Genomic DNA, 23,322 nt, shown 5'->3' on the forward strand with positions numbered 1-23,322 from the left:
TGGGGATGCAGCCCAGGGTGCGGGGGGTTTCTGGGCTCCAGCGCACGTTGCCGGGGTGTGTGGAGCTTCTCGTCCACCAACACCCCCAAGTCCTTCTCCTCAGGGCTGCTCTCAGTCCATTCTCCACCCAGCCGGGATTTGTGACAGGGATTGCCTGAAATCCAACCTGAAAGGCCAGAGAGGAAGCTGTGAGCGCTGGGAAGAGTTCTCTAACGGCCCGTATCTGGGTTTCGGCTGCGTGTCCTGGCTGGGCCCGCCAGCCTACGCCGGCTGCGGAGGCAGGAGGGCGCCGTTCCCTGGTGGGGCCACCAGTGCCCCGGTGACCGGCCGCCATCCGGGCTACAAGCCTTCCCGCCATTTGTTCCTCCTGCTCGCCAGGCTTCCAGGCAGCCGCTTCTCTCCCGCCGGGCCCGGTTTATTCGGCCGGGCCAGCGCCGCGGATGCCGCCGCGGACTGAGGGGAGCCCCCGGTCGCGCCGCTCCCGCCGGGCCGCTCTGTGGTGCTGCGGCGCCCCCTGGCGGGCGGGCGGGCGGGCGGGCGGTGCCGCCGCGGGACGCCGCTCCCTGCCTTGCGGCGCGGGCGCCGCCCGGCCCCGCCCCGCCCCGCCCCAGCCAATGGGAGGCGGCGGGGAGGCCCCGCCCGCGGCGGGCCCCTGAGGTGGCGGCGGCGGCGGCACCGGCGGCGGCAGTCGGAGCGCGGCCATGGATCGCGGCGGGGAGAGGGGTTTCCTGCCGGCCTTCGCCCACTTCGCCACGCAGGCCATCCACGCCGGGCAGGAGCCCGAGCAGTGGCGTTCGGCCGCCGTGGTGCCGCCCATCTCCCTCTCCACCACCTTCAAGCAGCAGGCGCCCGGGCAGCACGCGGTGAGTGCGGCCGCCGGCCCGGCCCCCAGCCGGGATCGGCCCCCACGGGGTCAAGGGCACCGCGCTCGGACCGGGTCTGGGGGGGGCGGGTCGGGGATGCGGCCTGCCCCGGGAAGGGGAGGGGGGCTCCCGGTTTGCAGCCCGTGGAAATATTTCCCCTTGTGCTAAAAAAACCCACCCAAATATCTTCCCCTCCCCCCCCCCCCCACTGGAGGAAAGGGGTTCTCCCGCCCTGGGCTGGAAGGCAGGTTTTAGGTGATTATCAGTGTGCAAGGTGGGTGAAGGGGGGCACTCGGTGTCCCTCGGCCTCGGCAGCCCCCGCTCCGCTCCCACACGGGCGCCCGGTGCAGGAAACCGACCGTAACCCCGCCGAGGCACAGGCTGGCGTCCGGCGGTGTCTGTGCATCCGGCAGCTTCCCTGAGGGCTGCAGGGTAACAATGATTTACTTTGCCTCAGGCAGAATACATTTCCTCATTTACAGTTTGTGTAACTGGCTGCTTCACTTGTCCAGACCGAATGAAACATAAAATCACAGAATGGTTTGGGTTGGAAGGGACCTTAAAGCCCACCCGGTGCCACCCCCTGCCCTGGGCAGGGACACCTCCCACCAGACCAGGTTGCTCCAAGCCCCCTCCAACCTGGCCTTGAACCCCTCCAGGGATGGGGCAGCCACAGCTTCTCTGGGCAACCTGGGCCAGGCTCTCACCACCCTCACAGCAAAGAAGTTCTTCCCCACATCTCATCTCCATCTCCCCTCTTTCAGTGTCCAACCCTTCCCCCTCCTCCTATGGCTCCCCTCCCTCATCCAGAGTCCCTCCCCAGCTTTCCTGGAGCCCCCCCCTTGAGGGACTGGAAGGGGCTGGAAGGTCTCCCCAGAGCCTTCTCTTCTCCAGGCTGAACCCCCCCAACTCTCTCAGCCTGTCCTCCCAGCAGAGGGGCTCCAGCCCTCCCAGCATCTCCGTGGCCTCCTCTGGCCCCGCTCCAACAGCTCCTTGTCCTTCATAAGATTTCACAAATGTTTTGTGAATATACCGTACGAAGTACTGGAAGTGTTTGTGTTGAACTGCGGTGAAGTTTTTGATGCCTACCCTGCGGGTACAAGGGAAATAACAGCTCACAAATCAGTATGTGTTCTAAAGCCGAGGTCTGAACATCACGATGTGATGGTTGGGCAATAGGAATTTGTCTCGTGATCTTTGATTCCACACGAAATCAGTTACGCAGACTAAAATTGTGAATGCTTATAAGTAGGTAGCTGTGCTGAAGAAGACCACAGAAGAAGGAGGCAGGTGCTGCTGTATTCACGTGCTGATGACAGAGTAGCCACAATCTTGCCAGAAGCTCCCTGAGAGCCATCTGCCAGAGTCCTGAATATGATGAAGTTGTCATTAAACAGAAATCCTGAAAGTACACAAATCCCAAGATGCTTAGCCAGGTTCTCTCTGTAACAAGTGCATCCATGCATGCATGAGTTTTTCTTTTTCTTGTTAAATTTTCTCAGTATTCACATAAAAGCTGTTGCGCTGAAGTGTGGAACTTGGCCTGACTGCATGCCAGGGAAACGTTTGAGCCTTCAGGAACTTTTAATGGGTAGAAAGGTTGGCACTGGTCAGTGCCCTGTGGCATCTTCCAAGCAGAGCGTTGTGGAGAAGGGACACATTCTTGCCGATAACATGAGTGGACTGTGTCAGACCAAGCTCTTTTCTCCAACGGTGACCGGAGATGGATTTCTAAAAAAAGCTGGAGAGCATGGCTAGCAGTACGATACTGCCCCCAGAAACCCTTGTCAGGCTGGGGGTGCCCAGGTGGGTGTTGTGGACACAGCTTGATGTAGCCAGAAAACCAGCCTGCGGCTCTCGGAGGAGGTGGATGCAGAACCTCAGTGCTGAGAGCGAGGACTTTTTAAGGAATACTGTACAAAACTTTCTCAGTGCTCTCTCAAGTTATATTTCTTTTCTTGCTTTCACGCTAGGGCTATGAGTACAGCCGGAGTGGAAACCCTACCCGGAATTGCCTGGAGACAGCTGTGGCAGCGCTAGACGGAGCTAAATACTGTAAGTAATTAATATGTTCCTTAAGCAAGCTGTTATCCTGTGTGTTTCCTGACAGCGTCTACGGCAGGCGTAACCTGGGGAGCAAGGACACGGAGTTGTCGGCAGCAGTTGTGTCACAGCAAAGCTTTCACAGTCACTGCCTGCTGGTTCATAGTGTCAAAAGAGTCCAACGGTTATTGTTCTGGAAAGTCCAGCTCAATCACTGGACTTTCTGTAGTGATTTTCCTTCCTCTCGCTGCGTTTGATGCCCAAGTTAAGCTGAATCTGTCCCTGGGCAGCAGCACTGAGGGCGGTGGGGCAGGAGGTGCTGCCAGACTGTGTCACCAACGCTCATCCCAGGTCCCACCCCCTGCAAAACCAGGCTTTTCCCAAATCCGCTTGTGGGGTGAGATAGCGTAAGCAAGAGTGATGGAACAGGTTCCTTTTGGAAGCAAAGTGAGGAAAGCGAAAGCGAGTTTGACAAGGTTGTAACACATTAAAAGACCATCTGTCTGCCACTTCTCCTTCTCTGTTCTAGGTTTAGCTTATGCTTCTGGCTTAGCTGCTACTTTGAATATTACTCACCTGTTAAAGGCTGGGGATACAATTATCTGCATGGATGATGTCTATGGAGGTATGTAAAGCACAAGTGTGGTTTTGATCTTCATTGTGCAAATGATTAAATGCACCTATTTGTGATTTTCATGAACTGTCTGAATTTCCCACATAGGACCTTACTTTTCTTTAAAGCCCTTTTCACTTCATGAGGGCACACAATACTCCTGTCTGATATTAGTGTTAGAAAGTTAAACACTGAAAGATCCTGCGGCAGGACACGGAGGCTCATCCACCTCTGCCCAAGTCCTTCAGAATGTTGATGCCTCCCAAAAGCCCGTATTAGGGAAGCCTGCCAGGATAAGCTGTGACAATTGGTTAATTAATGCCCAGCTCCCGTGTTTCACTGCTCAGCTGAGCTTGTTTCCTTCCATCTGCTTCACGGCCTTGCACAAGGAGATCAAATCTTCTTTGTTGTCAAAGGACGGTTAGAGAGGGCAGCAACAGGTAGTGTTTTCCCAAGCAATAGCTGGAGAACCCTTTAGCAAGAGTAATCACCTTTCCCATCACTAAGAGCAATTACTGTTTGCCTCTGTGCTTGTTCACATCAAATATAAATACACACGTTTGCTTCTAATGTCTCAGTTCTGTCATGCCAGAGAGCTCTTCTCCAGAGTACCTCTGGAGCCAGGCTGAGGGAAGACAGCAGGAATCCCTGCTGACAACCTGCTCCTTTCATTCATGGCCCTCCCACCACAGCCCTTGGTAAATCAAAGTCATTTGGCCCAAGCTTATCATCAGTTCCTCACTTCAGAAAGGCCCATGGGTGTATTTTTCAAGCCAAACCAGTTCACCTGCTCGTTAAAGCTTCAGCCTGTGGTGGTTTCAGCAGAGATGAATTTCATTGTTTCTTCCCCGAATTTTCTTTTTATACTTTTTTTGTAAAGAGACCAGCTTCCCCACAGCCGGCCTCGTTCAGGAGAGTTCACAGCCTGCGGGATGGTACATCCACAGATCTGGCACTGGCCACCATGGCCAGAATGTGCCCAGCCCCTTCATTCTTCCCATGGGTATTAGGGACTTAGGGGACAGTAAAAGAGAAGGCGAAGCTCTCGGGCGGTGCTGGAAAGCGTCTTGCCTGGGGTGAGTTTAAGAGATGCCGAGTTCTGGGAGGTGTGAGGAGGAGCTGTGGGTGTTTGACACCTCTGAAGTCTGAGCTATTGATGTAACTCCTCAAAAGGGCTGCTCTCGGTGTAACTTCTCCTTTCCATCCAAGGCTTTTTGCAGTGTGCTATTGTTAAAAGTATGTAAGATTTTCTGTGGTTTGTATTTGTAGAGTTGACAGCCTATGTGAAAACTTCCCATGCTTGATACAGCAGAAGATAGTTTATCGAATACAGATTATTGTAGAAATAAAAGTGTTCCCTTTAGAAAAACAAAAATCATTCAGATGCAGCAGTCAGCACAGAGACTCACACCCTGCCTGTACTGTGACTTTATGGCTACATGGCAAACTGCTGTTCAGCACAAATGAGTAAAAGTTGAATAACCTTGGCAAAAAGACCTGATGAATTAATTTTTAACCCAGGCAGCGTTGCCACATAGTCAGTATGTTGCACATTTAGTGACCAACTGGTTGCTTCTCGTTTCATCTTTTAATCTTTCCAAGGAAAGGCTTCAAAGACAGAAAGAAAGGAAATAATCACTTTTTTATGTTCCTCGCTACATGTTTACTTCATGGAATGATAAGAAACACAGTAGCTGGAGTCTTCCCCTTGGTTCTTCTACCAGATTCTCAATTAAGCTTATTAAATAGGAAAAAAAAGTTTGAAAATATGTGGTGGTAAAAAGTTATTAAAAGTGTGGTGGGGGAAAGAGGATATAACAACTGGAACCAGTAGCTTGTGGATGGCAAAGGGCTGGAGGAAAAGTTAGAAGCAGCCAAACTAAAAGAAGTCTATTTAATTTTCTGATTAAAAAAAGCCCTGGACAGCTATTAATTGAAAGTACTTCATAAATCACTCTGATTCCATATTCCCATTATGACTTTTCCATTATGTTTAGAACTACAGTAATCTGTAATCTTTTTTAGAAATAAAAAAATACTGATGTGCCATTTGTGGTGTACAGCATAAAGCTGTGCCCTCCTGGCTCTCCCTGGATGCACACAGGAGCCTGGAGAGCAGGGAAGGAAAGTTAAAGAAGTTGTTTCATTTTGTGTCTCTGATTTTTTTTGTCTTGTTTGGTTGGCTTTTGTTTGGCTTTTTTTAGGCACAAACAGGTACTTCAGGAAAGTAGCCATGAAAATGGGTTTGAACATAGTTTTTGTTGACTGCACAAAAATGGAACACCTGGAAGCTGCAATTACACCCGAGACCAAGGTAGGGGAGAGGGAAGTTGCTGAACTTAATGTGCTTAAATAATTTAGTTCTCGCTGTTGTTGTGCTGGGTGTATGTGTCAGGCAGAGGGGGTGCAGGGGTGGCCTCAGTGGAGACAGGTCAGGGCACAGCTCCAGTCCCTCCCCACTGCAGGCCACTGGGTGATGCTTGTGGTGCCTCATCGGAAACATTTTAAGAAGAGTAAAAAAACACCAGAGAGAGAGAATGAGGGAAAAGGTAAGAAACAGCAGAGGGAGGAGAAACAGGAGGAGGAGGAGGTGCTCCATGGCGCTGGAGCAGGTATTTCCCTGCTCTCATGGGAAATAATTCAGCTGGAAAAGGCTTACAAACTTTTGGGCATAAAGACCTTCTTCTGGCTGTGCCATCAGGTGTGATGCACTTCAGGTTTCAAAAGCTTCGATGTTCTTCCCGTGTATCAGTTGTTTTTGTGGAGAATGTTACATCTCCCAAGAAACCTTGCTTTTCTTCGGTAGGGACACGTTCTTATTCCCTGTGCAAACCTGCGAGTTAACGTTTCAAAGCCCTTATGCCTTACAACTCTGGTGATGATACACGTGTGAAATCCCTAAACTGCCGCTTTCTGTTGGTGAATTACTGCAGCTCATTTGGATCGAAACGCCCACCAACCCCACACTGAAGGTCATTGACATTCAGGCCTGTGCAGATGTGGTCCACAAGCATAAAGATGTTCTTCTCGTGGTCGACAACACTTTTATGTCTGCCTATTTCCAGGTAAGCACTTTGTTTGGTCACAGTTACCCCGTTATTTCAGTGTATTCAAAAGGCACATTTTTAAAATGGCAGCAGCACCAAGGAGCTGTAGCTCTGCTCTTTGTTCTGTGTCTAAATGTGTACTGCTGCTGTTCACATTAGTAAAGATGGAAAGCAAAGTATTTTATAGCTGGCCATACACCAGTATGATCCCAGCAAGGCCAGTATAGCTCAGCAGTCAAGCAAACGCACTGAATCAGGGCAGTCAGGTGAGCCATGGGAGAAGGCTTCTCTGTCATTCAAAAATCACATAGTTTTAGTTCTCACTGATGGAAATCATAACAGGCCAGTTCAAAAGTGTCCTGTTTCCTAACTTTGGCCTTTTTATAACAATTCTTTAGTATATGCTGTTCATCATTTGTTCTGAGCCGCTTGATATTCTAAAAAAGGTAGTGGAAGAAAAAGGTAAAACAGGCAAACTTTGTTAAATCTTCCTTTGAGACATTCAGATTACCTTTTTCTTCAGTGTGTTGGCTCAGAAGTTTGTAATTTTGATCTCAAACAGCTGGCATAACTTTTCTGCTTTTATAACTAGAATACAGGAGTGAAGACAATTCCTTAAGTTCTAAAAATGCTTTGGAATAATAAACTTCAAAGTCTTGTTCGTCTTAACATGGGCTAGAAATAGTCATGTGGATTTCCCAGGAGTGACCAAGCTAATCCCTTGTATTTTAGCTCTAAAGTAAAACTTTTTTATGAGGGCAGAAGTCCAGGTGTCTTTGTTTTTGTTAAGGGCACTGAGATCTCCATAATAAATGAAGAGAGTTTTACAGAAGGCGTTAATGCTTAGCTAAAGCAGCACTTGAGTTTGTCTCCTACGTGCCAAAGGCATGGTGATTCCGCCCCCCGCAGTGTTTATGGCTTCAGAAAGATGTGTGTTGAAGGAGAGAAGCGAGCATCCGGATATACGAGCTAGTTAATGTAGCTTTTATTGGCCTGCTGCTAAGAGAAAGTCAGTTGTAATGATTAATTCCATGTAAGCATAATAGGTAATGTCTCTAAACTCCTCCAGGCTGCTGCTGCCACACTGCAGCACTCGGAATCATAGAATCACAGAATGGTTAGAGTTGGAAGGGACCTTAAAGATCATCGAGTTCCAACCCCCCTGCCCTGGGCAGGGACACCTCCACTAGAGCAGGTTGCTCAAAGCCCCATCCAACCTGGCCTTAAACACTTCCAGGGATGGGGCATCCACAACTTCCCTGGGCAACCTGTTCCAGTGCTTCACTACCCTTACAGTAAAGAATTTCCTCCTAATATCTAATCTAAATCTCCCCTCTTCCAATTTAAAATCGTTACCCCTTGTCCTGTTGCTACACTTCCTGACAAAGAGTCCCTCTCCGGCTCTCCTGTAGGCTCCCTTCAGATATTGGAAGGCTGCTATGAGGTCTCCCCGGAGCCTTCTCTTCTCCAGGCTGAACAACCCCAGCTCTCTCAGCCTGTCTTCATAGGGGAGGTGCTCCATCCCTCTGATCATCTTTGTGGCCCTCTGCTGGACCCATTCCAACATTCTCTCAAGCCTGTCCAGGTCCCTCTGGATGGCATCCCTTCCCTCCAGCGTGTCGACTGCGCCACCGAGCTTGGTGTCGTTGGCAAACTTGCTGAGGGTGCACTCTATCCCACAAAGATGTTGAACAGCACTGGTCCCAGTACCGACCCCTGAGGAACTCCACTCGTCACTGGCCGCCAATTGGACATTGAACCATTGACCACAACCCTTTGAGTGTGGCCATTCAGCCAGTTCCTTATCCACTGAGTGGTCCATCCATCGAACCCATGACTTTCAATTTTGAGACCAGGATGTCGTGTGGGACACTGTCAAACGCTTTGTATTAAGTCCAGGTAGATGACGTCTGTTGCTCTGCCCTTGTCCACCAAGCCTGTGGCAGTATTGTAAAAGGCCACCAGATTTGTCAGGCATGATTTGCCCTTGGTGAAGCCATGCTGGCTGTCTCCAATCACCTCTTTATTTCCCATGTGCCTTAGCAGAGATTCCAGGAGGATCTGCTCCATGATCTTGCCAGGCACAGAGGTGAGGCTGACTGGCCTGTAGTTCCCTGGGTCTTCCTTTTTTCCTTTTTTGAATATTGGGGTTATGTTCCCCATTTTCCAGTCAGTGGGAACTTCGCCAGATTGCCACGATTTCTTAAATATGATGGAAAACGGCTTAGCAACTTCGTCCCCCAGCTCCCTCAGGACCCGTGGGTGGATTTCATCAGGTCCCATGGACTTACGCACCTTCAGGTTCCTTAATAGGTCTTGAACCTGATCTTCTCCTACTGTGGGCAGTTCTTCATTCGCAGAGCCCCTGGTTTTGCCTTCCATGACTTGGGCAGTGTCGTTAGAGGCCTTGCCGGTGAAGACTGAGGCAAAAAAGTTGTTCAGTAGCTCAGCCTTATCCATATCCTGGGAGGCCAGGTCTCCCGTTTCCTTCCGGAGAGGGCCCACAACTTCCCTAGTCTTGCCTTTGTCCCTGGCATATCTGTAGAATTTTTTCTTATTGTTTTTGATGTCCCTGACTAGTCTTAGTTCTGCCTGGGCTTTCGCTTGCCTGATCTGGTTCCTGGCCACTTGGACAGTTTCTTTATATTCTGCCCATTCTACCCGTCCCTGCTTCAGATCATCAGGGAAGATGAAGATCATCATTTCAGAGTGTAGCAATATTGAATGTACGAGACACGGTGTTTATGCTGCCCTTCTCATGGCTGTGCACTGGGAATGCACGTTATCCACCTTCCTTGAATACACAGCCATGTTTAATGGGACAGCAGTGGGCTTTTATTCCAAGTCTGCTTGCTTTGTTACCTTTTAACATATTGACACTCTTCAGTCTTTGTAGTAGAATCATAGAATCATAGAACTGTCCAGGTTGGAAGGGACCTTTAAGATCATCTAGTCCAACCATCAACCTAACTCTGATAAAAACCATCACTAAACCATGTCCCTCAGCGCTATGTCAACCTGTCTTTGGAATCCCTCCAGGGATGGTGCCTCAACCACTTCCCTGGGCAGCCCATTCCAAGGCTTAATAACCCTTTCAGTGTAGAAATTGTTCCTAATATCCAATCTGAACCTCCCCTGGGGCAACTTGAGGCCGTTTCCTCTTGTCCCATTGCCTGTTTCTTGGGAGAAGAGGCACCTTGGTCAGAAGAGGCACTGACCCCCTCCGGCTACACCCTCCTTTCAGGGAGTTGGAGAGAGCGAGAAGGTCTCCCCTCAGCCTCCTTTTCTCCAGGCTGAACACCCCCAGCTCCCTCAGCCGCTCCTCACAAGACTTGTGCTCCAGACCCCTCACCAGCTCCGTTGCCCTTCTCTGGACCCGCTCCAGCACCTCAATGTCTTTTTTGTGGTGAGGGACCCAAGACTGGACACAGCACTCGAGGTGGGGCCTCACCAGTGCCCAGGACAGGGGGACGATCACCTCCCGAGTCCTACTCCCCACGCTGTTCCTGACACAGGCCAGAATGCCGTTGGCCTCCTTGACCACCTGGGCACACTGCTGGCTCATGTTCAGCCCACAGTCGACCAACACCCCCAGGTCCTTTTCTGCCAGGCAGCTCCAGCCACTAGTATGTTTATATTATGTGCAAAGTCCTTTACTTTGTGACTGACTAAAAAAACCAATGTTGTTCGTTACTGCGTGCCCATCAGCATCTCGGTTTGCCTCTCCTTAGCAAGGTGTCTGGGAGGAAAGCTGGGAGTCGGGGAACAGAGACCTGGCAAACAAAAACCTTTGTGCTTTCTTCAGTTTTTGTTGTTCTTTGGGTGCTGTATCACCAATACTGATTGCTAGAAAACAATGCCATGTTTTTTTGCTTTGCAGACTGCGTTGAGGTCTTCATTTTCTAAGGAAATATACTGTAGAGTAAATACCATTACTTACCCCCGCCTCAGCTCAGCAATATAACTTTTTTTCACAAATCTGAAGGGGCTGTGTGTTGAGGTATTCAATCACTCCTCTCCCTGGAGCCGGCGGGAATTAGACCGGTGCTTTTAAATCACATTTTATTGTGGGTTCTTTTTGTTGTGCTTATCTTGAATTGAGAGTGCTTTCCTGTACTATTGTTTTGTCACATATTCTTGTCTATCTTCATTCTCATGTTTTTGTGTTTAAGGTGGTTTGTGTTAAGATTTTTGTGTTTTTTCTTTTTTAGTTTCTCCACCTACTGTTACCTTCTGTGCTGGATCACAGCCTTTCTGGGTAGCTACAAAAGGACCAGAGCACACACAATCTTTAACCAGACCTATTATTTTTATTTTGTTTCAGCGTCCTTTATCTCTGGGGGCTGATATTTGTATGTATTCTGCAACCAAGTACATGAACGGTGAGTACACGAGTTCAACACAACGCAGGCTGGCTATTTAAAAGCCATTCTGGCTACGGGCACTTCACAAACCTCACTGTGTCTGCTGGTAATTCTGGGATGGACCATTGGAGGAGATGGAGTATTGAAGAGACCATTAGTCTTCATAGCTCCCAAACTATCCCTGGGAGAGGGATTATTGACCTGACTTCAGGTAATAGACCCAGAGGTGTTTAGAGCCACGTTGGCTTTAATTTGGCTACAAAACAAAGCAAGTGGCTTCAGGTACCTGCCAGAAATTCTGTTAGGGTTCAAAGGAGGTTTCATACAGCTGTTGGAGCCTGCTCAAAAGCACCTTCACCGTGGTGTTTCCCAAACAGCCCAGATTCAGAGCCAACGTGACTGTAGCTGTGCTGTAGCCACGCATCCCTGGATAGAATTGGAAGTTTTCTGGCTGGTGTAACACAGGACACACGTGATTCCCATAGGATGTCCCATGGCAGTGGGCTTGGGACATGTCCAGGGGCCTGGGTGCAGCACACAGCAGAGGACCCTACTGACCAGAGCGGTAGAAAAAGCTGAAATCCTCCTTACGATTCACACACCGCCCAGGAAGGACAGCTGTAGCCATGAGAAGGAACCCGCTGTCTCTCAGAAATGGGACTGTATTAGCACCAAGGCTGAGAAAATGGGGGTTTGTGGCAGAACAAACGGAGCAGATGGAGAGGCTGATTCTGTTCTTGTCTTGTCCTTGAATTTTTAGGGCATAGTGATGTTGTAATGGGACTTGTTTCAGTAAACTCTGACGACCTCTACGAAAGGCTCAAGTTCTTACAGAACTGTAAGTAGTCGATGTAGGAAATACCTTAAAATGAATCATATTCCCATTATGAGCTGGTATATTTGAAGCACGATGCACACACACAAGTATGAAATCCATCTAAAGATGTTGCTCAGGCCCTTAAATGTGCAGAGGTGGAAATGACAGGAGAGAAAGCGGTAACACAGGTGTAAGAAACCTGAATTCTCCTCCCTGCCTTTCACCCCTGCATAGGGTGAAAGCAAACACGACAGCTTTCAGCATCCCTCTGTGGCTTCTCTCTCAAATAATGTTAATGACACTGGTCTCCACTTCCTAACTCCTGGAAGACTGCTGAGAGCAGTGTGGGTGGTACACCATTTGTTCTCCAGGGGCTGGGGATTGGGGGAATGGTCCGGTGGCCAGTCCCGGAATGCAGGACACCATGGGGCTGCCCTTCCCCTCTGTCCCTGCTGTCTCTCCCCAGACCATGTCCCCGATGTGGCACATCCAGAAGGGGGATGTGCCACATCCCCGTATGCTCTGTGTGGGGGGCAGAGCATAGCTTTCTGTACAGTGTTCTGTCTGCCTCCTGTCTACAACAGGAGGAGGAAAGGCATATTGTCTGATAAATTTAATTATCTAATAAATTTAATCCTTGAAGGTCCTCAGCTTGTTATTTCAGCTTATTAATTGTCATCCTGTGTGTGTGAGATGAGGAAGACAAATCACACTGGATGTCTTTCCACTTGTCTTGTTCTTACTTTAGAAATTTTGGAAATTAGGACTGTATTTAGTTTTACTAAAAAAAAAAATAAATCCCTTTGTTTTAAGTGGAATTTTGTTTCCATTTCTGCAGCTCTTGGAGCTGTCCCGTCTCCCTTTGACTGTTACCTGTGCAATCGTGGTTTGAAGACCCTCCAAATCCGGATGAAACAACATTTCCACAACGCGTTGGTTGTTGCTCGGTTTCTCGAGTCAGATCCCCGGGTGGAGAAGGTCATTTTCCCAGGTAGGCTGGCCAGGCCAGGCCCCACTTGGGCCATGGGCTGTCTCTGCAGCTGAGGGTGAGCCGCTTCCCCCTTTGGAGCAACGGTAATTAACTCCCACCAACTTCTACGAATTCCAGGCTTGCCCTCCCACCCTCAGCACGAGCTGATGAAGCGGCAGTGCACGGGCTGTCCAGGCATGATAACCTTCTACATCAAAGGAAATCTCAAACACGCTACTACCTTTCTCAAGAATCTAAAGGTAAATGACGGTAAATACGTGCTGCCATAAAAGGGACTTGAGCCTTCTCAGGGTGATAATGGAAGGAAGTGTTTTTCCTTGGGGTGGGGAGAGTCTTTCTCTGTACTTGCAAATGCAAGCTCCTGAAGTCTTTGGGTGTAACCAGCTCTAAATAACAGATTATTTGTAGATGGGAGGCTAATGAGAGGGAAGAAGAGGATGCCTCAGCTCGTTTGAAGTATTTGTTTACACAGCAGGGTGTAGTGTAGCCGGGTTAGCCCAGGCATTGCTTCTCCTACAGGGCCTTTTGCAAAAATACCTGCAGTGTTTGAGAGCAGAGAAGCTGTGGCTGGTGTAATGCTGGTGTAATATTTCCAAATACCCATCAGGAGCAAAACCCAGTGAGAAACGGCATGAATCATGAAGCAAGGAGGGTGTCCCTCACTTTAGAGGGTAGTTGTTTGTTTATTTTACCTAAACCATAGGCTTTGGCTTTTGCAATGTATTAATTCTGCCTCTGCTCTTTAATGTGTGTGCTCATCTTGATCTCTGCTTAATTTGCATCCTGTTCTTGTGTTTTTGCTGTTTTGTTCTTGGAAAAACAAATCAGTAATAATATACAAAGGTAAATTAGAACTTCCTTCTCCTCCCTACTTTACTTGCCAGCTAATGTCATCAACTGAAAAAGAACTTACTAAAAATATGATTTTCCCACAAAATATCCTTTTACATGAGACAGAGCTTTTAATCCTGGCACAGGAGATCTCCAGCTCTGACAAAAAGCATCAGAGAGTACATTCCAGAAGTAGGGCCTTGTGAGTGTATTCCCTTTAGCCCTTTGACCTGGATAACCATCGGTTTGACACTAGGTTGGTACAAAAATAAAGCCATTTTAAACCAGGCTGAGAAGAGGATTTTTTGGTTGATAGGTTTAGTTGTTTAGGTTTTTGTAAAGGAAGAAAAAGTCAATATGAGCAGCCAGGGCTTGAGAGAAATGTTGAGGGCAGTAAGTGCATTCACAGCAGAGAGATCGTGAATCCGTGTGTAGCTGCCTCTCTAGAGAGCCTTTTTGGCATCCAGGAATACGTGTCTGTAATTCAAGGAGCAGTGCGAAAATCCCCCTTAACTAGCAGTAAGCATTTCCCAAACCCCGGTCCTGTTAGGCACTGAGAAATCCAGGCTGGTTGTCAAAATCCTGAACTGAGATGAGTGACAAAATCTCTTCAGCCTTATGGGAAGAATCTTAAATGTTTGGGTTTTTCCCCATCGAGCCTGCCATTTGCCAGCCTGAAGACTGTGGGCAGTGAGGAGCATGCTGAAAGCAGAGTAGCTACGGACAGGATATCACCACTTAAACCTTAACTGAAACATTTGGGCTCTGGGTCTCGCTTTGTTTGGGCAGCCCACTCTACTGTTTATAGAAAAACATAGAAAAAAACAAAACCTAAACATTGCTTTTTCCTTAACCCTTTCTAATCATTGATAACCTTACACTTCTTATCTTAACTTCTGTTTAATTGGTCCCCTAGGTTTTCGCACTGGCTGAGAGCCTGGGAGGGTATGAAAGCCTGGCAGAGCATCCGTAAGTCATTCTTCATCTTAAAAGTCTAAAACAGCTGCAGAGTTACAAACCCCTTTGCTCTATTTTGTTGGGAGTTCTAAAACTTTCTAGTACACAAAGCTAAGATATTCACATGTCACTGAGACCCAAGGATAGTAGGTTTGTGCAGCACAAACACCCACTGGCTGCTCCAGAAATGAGTGGGACTTTTGGGAGTATAAGAACGCAACGATGAAAGAACTTCCAGGCTTCCTGGTTTCGACAAGGAGACTGAGCCACAGTTTGTTGCCGTGATCACAAATGCAAGAAATGAGTGGATTTGGGTAAATCGTGTTGAGCGGATTTGGTGGCAGTGTTGAGGAGGGAGCTCTGCCGTTCTGCCGGCTCACACAAGAGGGCACGGTCGCTGCGCTACGCTGAAGGCATGTCTCTCCACCCCACGTAAATTTTGTGGGTGTTTTAGAAATACTTATTTGCCCAGGTTAAGGTTAAAAGGCTAAACCAAGGATTTTTGTGGAATGAGGTTATTTCACTTAAATCTGATGTACTTTTCAAAAAGATAATGGAAAGTTAAGACTAAGCTTATAAGCTAAATAATTTCTGTTGCTCAGTTTAGAATAACAGCAAATGGTGAAACACTCAAGCAGGTGGAAAGCGATGCTAACTGGTAGAAGTCAGTGGCTGAGCGTACGGGGGAAACAGTTTCTTACCTGTATCCTCCATACCTGGAGGGAATAAACCCTTCAACACAAGTGGTACAGTTTGATAAGTGATCTGAGGAGACAGAGGCTTGAAAGAAACCCCAGGGATTTCATACTGGAGATTGTATACTGTAGCTATTTCTCCACACGCTTAAAATAAATCTTTTAGAAATATTTTTAGCTTCTTTTCTGAAAAAAAAGGTAGGAAGGAAGAAGGAAGGAAGAGGAATAGGACTTTTTTTCCCCTCCTTTTCCATTTCCAGATTGTTAAGTATCTACTTCTTACTCATCATTTGTTGCTTGGAAATGCTGTATTGCAAGGCTGGGAGATACCAGTCACTGAGTTCTCTGCAGGTTGCAGAATTTCTGGTGACTGATAACAGGGTCTCTTTCCGTCTGTGGGTTAACCAGCAGGTGGTACCAAAAGGTGTAAAGCCTTGGTGGAACTTCAGGGGATGCTGGCAGGAAACAGGTTTGTTCGCCCTTTACCGACAAAAGTAAACACTTCTTAGAAAAAAGGCTATTTTTTTCCTCCAGGGCCATCATGACTCACTCCTCGGTGCCTAAAGAAGATAGAGAAGCTCTTGGAATCAGTGATACATTAATTCGCCTGTCGGTTGGTTTGGAAGATGAAGAAGATTTACTGGAAGACATTGACCAAGCTCTGAAAGCTGCGGTACGTGGGCCGGTACCTTAGTGCCCTCGCTCTAAAATAACTCCCCCTGTAGCCCTCTGCCTTTCTCATTGAACTCTCTGCTGGTAATTTTTAAATTGCTTAATTTTTAAACTACTCGTTAGCTTACCTTGCAGCGTGTAGAGTTTTAAAGCTTGGGCTGTTCGGTTTCTCTGTGCAGCGAGGTTTACAGGCCTTCTCAGGCACGAGTTGAATTGACACAGGTTCAGACACAGCAGCCAGGATGTCCCTGCTGTCTGAGTGCAGGGAGAGACACCAAATTCGGACTGAGGGGAGACTCACACAGGCATGCAAGTGCTTCCTGTGTGCTTCGGATCTTTCATGTCATAGTTTTAGAGAGGGTTGAAGTATATTGAGCTTCAAGAAAATAGCTTCTACCGGGCAGTAAGTCTAATAAGTAACGGTATTTAATTTATAAGCACTACTTCTACTCCTCTACCCAGAGTTCTGTAGTTCAACGTGAGCCAGCAACATGGGCTGGCAGCCCAGAAACCCCCCGCACCCTGGGCTGCATCCCCAGCAGCGTGGCCAGCAGGGCTGGCGGGGGGGGATTCTGCCCCTCTGCTCTGCTCTGGGGAGACACCCCCCAGTGCTGCCTCCAGCTCTGGGGCCACCAACAGCAGAAGGACATGGAGCTGTTGGAGCGGGGCCAGAGGAGGCCACGGAGATGCTGGGAGGGCTGGAGCCCCTCTGCTGGGAGGACAGGCTGAGAGAGTTGGGGGGGTTCAGCCTGGAGAAGAGAAGGCTCCGGGGAGACCTTAGAGCCCCTTCCAGTCCCTAAAGGGGGGGGCTCCAGGAGAGATGGGGAGGGACTCTGGATGAGGGAGGGGAGCCCTAGGAGGAGGGGGAAGGGTTTGACACTGAAAGAGGGGAGATGGAGATGAGATGTGGGGAGGAACTTCTTTGCTGTGAGGGTGGTGAGAGCCTGGCCCAGGTTGCCCAGAGAAGCTGTGGCTGCCCCATCCCTGGAGGGGTTCAAGGCCAGGTTGGAGGGGGCTTGGAGCAACCTGGTCTGGTGGGAGGTGTCCCTGCCCAGGGCAGGGGGTGGCACTGGGTGGCCTTTAAGGTCCCTTCCCACCCAAGCCATTCTAGGATTTCAGGCAATAGATTAAATTTGTTCTTTACACGTGGTAATTAATGTAATGCCATATTGTGTCTTTTCTTAAGGCAGGTTTGCTAAAATCCCTGGGGTCTCTACATGTTTGTGTCTCACTTCACACATCTGTATGTGCAGGGAGAGGCTGGTTCGATGTGTATTGTCTTCTGGTCCTACACAGCTTGGTGCTGTGCTGTGGATGGGCTAATGCTGTGACTGAAGCAATAATGGAGGTTTTGCAAGCTTTTTTTTTTTAAATCCCTTTTTTTTTTTTCCTGGAAAGGATTAGTCATATCTGAAGAATAGAAAGTGAGGGCACTTGACTTTGAAGCGGTACCTCAGGAGATGGATCTCCTTTGGGAGCTGCAGACCTGCAGTTTGATGTGTGCGTATTTCATGGCAGAACATGCCGTGTCGTACCGTACTTCATATTTATCACGCTGGGACTTATCAAAGGCATTGCCGATGGCTTTGGTTCTTCAATTGCAGATAACCTGTTAGGTGAGTTTCCCAGATGATTCTAGGAAGCAGATCGTGTGAAAGGTCCTTTCTTTTTCCTGGGAGGAGGTCCCTGACCTTCGGCTGTGCCGGAGAATTTCTCTGGATGTGAAATCTCACGGCAGCTTTAGATCTGAGGGTGTGCTCGAGGCACGTGAACCAGCTGCCTTAAGCCTACACAAGAGGCCTCAGCCTCTAATTTTGTCTCTTCTCCAGAGCTTCAATGGAAGACTGAAATCCTTCCAACCTTCATAAGCATAATTATGTGCTTGGAGGAAGGACAGTTTCCTCCTGGTCCTGGCAGGCAGCAAGCAGAGCCTAGAGGTGTGGGGTGACTGCAAGCAAAGAGCCAGCCAGTCCTTCCAAAAGGCCTTGGGGATCTCGGGGTGCCCATCGCTCCAGGATGCGTACTACATCTTTGGTTCTTGCTGCAAGCTTTTGCCAATTTCTGTCACAGAAATCTACCCATAAAATTTGTTCTTCTGTCTTTACAACTTCAGGTTCCGTTCCCAAGTGTCCCCTTTGCCTGATGTAGAACTTCGCTCCTGGAAAGTCAAAAACTTTGCCATAAAAAATCTAAACGTGCTCCTGGTCTGTTTGTATCCACGTGATCCCACAGCGCTCCCACACAGCACTGGGCATGGTGCTACCAGGCAGGGAAAACGTCATCAGGGCAGCTCTGCCACGCCGTGGGGTGGGCAAGGGGTCAGAGAGGAGGAGAGAAACCAAGGGCTGCAGCGAGGCACGTGCTCAAGAGGGGCTTCAGCAAGTGTTGGAATAAAGTTTAGTAAATATCCATGCTAAAAAAGCATTAGTTTCCTTCTTCCCTCCTCCCAACTTGTACTTCAGTCCCACAGGAGCACCGTAACTCATTGGTTTTCTTTTAAGTGGGAATTCGGCTGATTTGGTGGCTCCACAGTGGCCCTTGTGATGCCGAGGACAGCTTTCACGGCCTTTGGTGGACCTTGAGTCAGGTCGGAGTCAATGACCAAGGCAGAACTAGGCTCAGCACTGCCTTCTCCTCTGCCACCTTTGCGTCCATGCATCCTCCAAAAAAGATCTAAAAAATAAAGGGTTTTGGAATGGTTTTGCCAGTGAGAGAGAAGACGGGGATATTGGTGAGTAAAGTATAAACTCGAGCCCTGCAGCAGTTGTCGCAGAGGTAGTTTGATGTACTCCATGGATGGGAACTTTTTTCTCCCTCTATTTTTCTCTCTCTTTTACTTGGTGATAAATTTGTAACAGTAACTGCATGTATTTCTGTGCCAGCACAGAGCATGGGGATAATTTAATACTGAAATGTATCTTATTTATAAAAAGAAAAAAAAAGTGCCTGGTTGATATAGGTGCATAACATAATTATCTTTCGTTTTTCCTTCTCGTTGCAGTTTGCAGGCCATAAGCCTTGATGTTTAAGACCGGGACTTGGAACTGAACACTGAAATGCCTGGAGAAGACGACACAGAAAGCCAAATTGCTCTTGATTTCCCTTTGATTTGCCTTTGAGAATTGAAATCTGTTGGATCCGACGCTGGATTCGGGGAGTTCTCACTTTGGTACTGTCGGGTTTGTCCTGCTGCTGTCTGGTTGTGCGTGGAGCTGTGGTTCCCAGCCCGTGCTCTCCTTGTCCTGCTGGGATCCCTTGGGATTTCTGGGGTCAGTAAGTTGGGGTTGAGCCCAGCCATGATGCACACTCAGGGATATTATCCCCATTTTCTCAGCAGAGATCAGTGGTTCCCGTTTGTGGTGCTGGTGCTGCGAGGTTAGGTCAAGGGGTTGGTTTCTGTCACTGCTCTTCAGGATGCACCGTTAATTTCTCTTAAAATGTCTTACATTTTCTTAAAATCTCTTCTAATCCAGCTTAAAAACTGTTGATTTAACTTAGATTTATTTTTTTTTTTAAACTGGGTTGGAAATGTGGTTAAATGCTTTCTCACCTGTTGCTATTTTATGGAGTATTCAAAACGCAGCAAAATCCAACGCCTGGTAAACAATAGGAACTTCCTAAAGAGGCTCCTTTCCCTTTTAAAAAAAAAATCATGTAATGTTGATTGTGGCAATGATTTGGTTTATATTTCAAATAGGAATCATTTTAATTAAAATATGCTTTGAGTTTCCCTGATGTATTACTTGTCTTGACATTTGCATATACTACAGAATCAGGTGATAAAATCACCCTGGACTTATTTAAATTTTCCTACAGGAAAATTTATCTCATTGATGTTTTTACTTCTGTGGAGAACAAAAGGTATAAATTCTGACGTGTCACAATTTAGCATGCAAATTGCAATGTTCAGGGGCCTCTGGGCGCCGCTTGCGTGGGGTTTGTGGTGGGAAGCACCCTGTGAGGTGGCATCTCCTGGGGACAGACCCTCCCGCCCACTCGCCGCGGCGTGTCTCTGCTGGAGAACCACAGCGGAGGCACAAGTGCTGCAGGTATTTGTTACGAGCCGGACTGCACAGATCCTTCTCAGCAAAAGCATTTAACTTGCCCAAACTGCATGAAAATTTGACTTTTCTGGAGGTGTTTTTTGGTTTGTTTGTTTCTCAGATTTGAGAGCTGACGTGAAATGCGATTTCCTCGGCTGATGAAAAGCTGCCGCAGATTATGGTACGGAACACCCTTGGGTGTTGCTACGGTTTGAGAAACCCACAATTAATTGCTGTTTAGACAATTATTCTCTCACCCCATGACTCCTCCCACCCGGGAAGGGGAATCGGGAAAAACAAGGAAACCCAAGGGTTGAAATATAACCAGTTTGAATAGAATAAGACTAGATAATTAGCATTAATAACCCTAAAGAACCAGTATTGATCCCAATACCAATATAAAACACCCAAGGACTATCCCCAGCCCCGTCCCTCCCCGCAGGGACAGCCAACATGGGACCCTGAGAGTGCTGCAGCTTCGGGAGGAAGGGAAGGGCTCAGGGCTCTGGCACTGGGGCAAGGAGTTCTCAGGATCCCAGCCATTGAAGGAGAGAGAGAGAGAGAGAGAGAACTCCTCAGCAAACTTTCTAATTTCTCTGGAATGTGCCGTTCATGGTATGAAATAACCCTGTTGGCAGCTTGGGCCGAGTGCCCGGGTCTCGCTCCTCCTCATCCCCAACACTGAGACCTTGGAACCCGCACCCCAGGGCTGGCTGTAAATTCAATATTTTCACCAATTCAGACACTGGAGTCTTCTAATAGTGCCATTTTCCCAGGCATTGGAAGAGAAATGGGTCCTGTGTCGCTCAAACCAGGCCCTGTGCAGCTGAGGAGGGAGCAGGAACTGGCAGGGGACACCTCCAGGCAGGGACAACTCTGCTGCTGCTGGAGCAGAATCCAGCCCTCGGGCTCTGCGCAGCCTGGGCAGGGGCTGGGCGCGGGATGGAAATGACTGTATGTACGGATCTCACCCTCAGAGCGGTTATTCTGAGTCATTTTGGGTTAGCCGGGCTGTAAGGTCAGTGAAACGTCGCAGGGAGTTTTGTATTCACTTCTACAGGATGGATATAGTTCCTGCTGAGCCCGGCACCGCCCCCGAGCTCGGGCAGAGCTTTAACAGGTGAAGGCTTCTACTTGTTGTAATTAAAATTCTGACTATGCTTTCCATTGCGGGTCAATACAGCATTTCAGTGAGAAATACAGAGCGCAAAGACCACCCGTTCAACCTGTCTGTTGTGCCTTCTGAGCAGCCAACAATTACCTGTATTGACACACAAACGGAGCGGTCCTGATTATCTAGAACGATTAAATCCTGGGAAAACTGGGGTGAAGGTGAGCATACCTACCCTACACCTCGTTTACTGCTTTGTGCGGCTGAGTATATTGTAAAAGCCCGTGCAAAATGAGGAAGGTGCTACAGAAAAATGAAAATGAGGAGTTTCCATGAATTTCTGAAAAGCCCACAAGCAGGGAAGGTGTCGTGGTTGCTTTGTGGGAGCTAATAACTCTCCCTGCTCCACTGAAAACCACCTTCTCTTCCATGTTACTCCCTCTCTTAAATTCTCATGTTTGTGGTTACAACATTTTTTGACTAAATACCTGATTTCTCTGTTTCCCAATCCTGATGGGTTTTGTGGCGTCTTCCCTAAGAGGGACGCCATGAGTGATGAACATGGGCGGCTTCAGAAAGGACCAGCTGAAGGTGTGCCGGAGGCTGGGAGGAACTGGTGGGGGACAGGAAGGTCCTGGGGATCGTGGACACCCTTAGGTGGCAGCGATGGGCTGGGAACCCCCAAATCCCCCCTGAGCAGGGAGTGAAGGGGTGAAAGGTGGGCGTTTCTCCCCTTCCCAGGGGATCAGGAGCCAGAAGTAATTTCCCCATCATTATTCTTTATTCGTCTGGATAGATCCTTGATGGATGTTTCTGAATTAGATCACAGATGTCAAAATAAGATTTTGCTGCCATGTGGCATCCTGGAGCTGCCGCGCTGGGGAGAAACTGCGGGGCCGGGGACACGGCGGGGACAAGGGAGCAGTGGTGGTGACAGGCTGGGTCCATCCCCGAATGACCTGTGCTCTTGATGTGGCTCGTTCTGGTGGACAAGGGCCGAGTAGACCCCTTCCAGCTCAGGAATGATTTGTCTCCTTGTCATCAAATCACCACGTTTTAAGTGTTGCTGCGTAAAACACCTTCAGGACCAGGATCCCCTCCCTTCTGCTGAGGTTTTCCCAGGTCTAGTGCACAAACGTGAGTGCTCCGTGAGCCACAGCTGCTCTCTGTGCATTGACCACGTGTGAGGACCATCCTCTGAAGGGCCATGAGTTGAGGGGTGGGGAGATCGGCTCTTGTGCTGGATGAGCTGGCCCTGCCAGGGTCACTGTCCTCTGCAGGCTGGGCAGGACACTTTCAGTGGTGCCCAGGGATAGAACAAGAGGAAATGGGCACAAACTTGAACATAAGAAGTTCCATCTAAACATGAGGAGGAACTTCTTTCCTGTGAGGGTGGCAGAGCCCTGGAAGAGGCTGCCCAGGGAGGTGGTGGAGTCTCCTTCTCTGGAGACATTCCAAACCCGCCTGGACACATTCCTGTGGGACCTGCTCTGGGTGGACCTGCTCTGGCAGGGGGTTGGAGGAGATGATCTCCAGAGGTCCCGTCCAACCCCATGTGATTCTGTGACACGCTGCGGCCCGTGGCTGGGTCATTAGGGCTGCTGGGTGTTGTGTGCAACCTTTTGGGTTAATTTTCCTTGTTCCTCCAAAATGTTGGTTGCTGGTTACAGCAGGTCAGCAGTGAAGCCCAGCCATAGAGTGTCTCTCGGATACGAGGAACACACATGGAACTGGGCAACCAGCTCCAGATCCTGCCGTGGGAACGGCCGGTCTCTGGCTGCTTGCGAAGGGACACCAGTGTCTGGTTTCTATCAAAAGAGTATCTACCATGAAATGAGTAGCCTGAGTGTCTCCGAGCCCTTTGGCTTCTGCCTCCCTTTATTTCCTTTATAACAGTTATTTGGGGAATGGAGAGATGAAACCACCAGCAGATAAACTCTGGATGAATTGTTCAATGATTCTCTTAACACATGTGATATTGGCCTGAAGTTGGCTATAGGGTCGTCCTCCCCACGACCAGGGGCTGGCACCACCTTGGACTGGTCTCCTTATGGGGAGGGGTTGAAGTGAGGGGTAGGAGAACGCAACGAGCTGGTTCTACCTCCGAACAGAAGCTAATCCTCGGAGATCTTCTCTAAATAGCCCTTCCTTCCCTGGCTTTCCCGGAGTCATCCCATCTGCCCCCTCGCGGGCGCTGACTCCGGATCCATCACGCCTTTCTCAGCTCACATTCTCTCTGAAGTTCAAGTGGCGCGGTCCATCCTCTCTCCAGCCT

The 23,322-nt window shown here is 48.8% G+C and overlaps 1 protein-coding gene across 1 annotated transcript; it reads left to right on the plus strand.

Annotated features, from left to right (window-relative positions):
- Positions 1-647: 647 nt before the first annotated feature.
- On the plus strand, positions 648-19,627 carry CTH (cystathionine gamma-lyase). Its single transcript, XM_074151680.1, has 12 exons — positions 648-863; positions 2,837-2,918; positions 3,436-3,531; positions 5,724-5,833; positions 6,453-6,584; positions 10,891-10,948; positions 11,691-11,768; positions 12,586-12,738; positions 12,856-12,977; positions 14,486-14,538; positions 15,756-15,894; positions 18,895-19,627. Exons 1-12 carry the CDS (start codon positions 702-704, stop codon positions 18,913-18,915), a joined length of 1,206 nt encoding a protein of 401 aa, XP_074007781.1. The 5' UTR covers positions 648-701; the 3' UTR covers positions 18,916-19,627.
- Positions 19,628-23,322: the final 3,695 nt, after the last annotated feature.

The sequence above is a fragment of the Numenius arquata genome, chromosome 8, assembly GCF_964106895.1.
Source record: "Numenius arquata chromosome 8, bNumArq3.hap1.1, whole genome shotgun sequence".
NCBI classification, from domain to species: Eukaryota; Metazoa; Chordata; class Aves; order Charadriiformes; family Scolopacidae; genus Numenius; species Numenius arquata.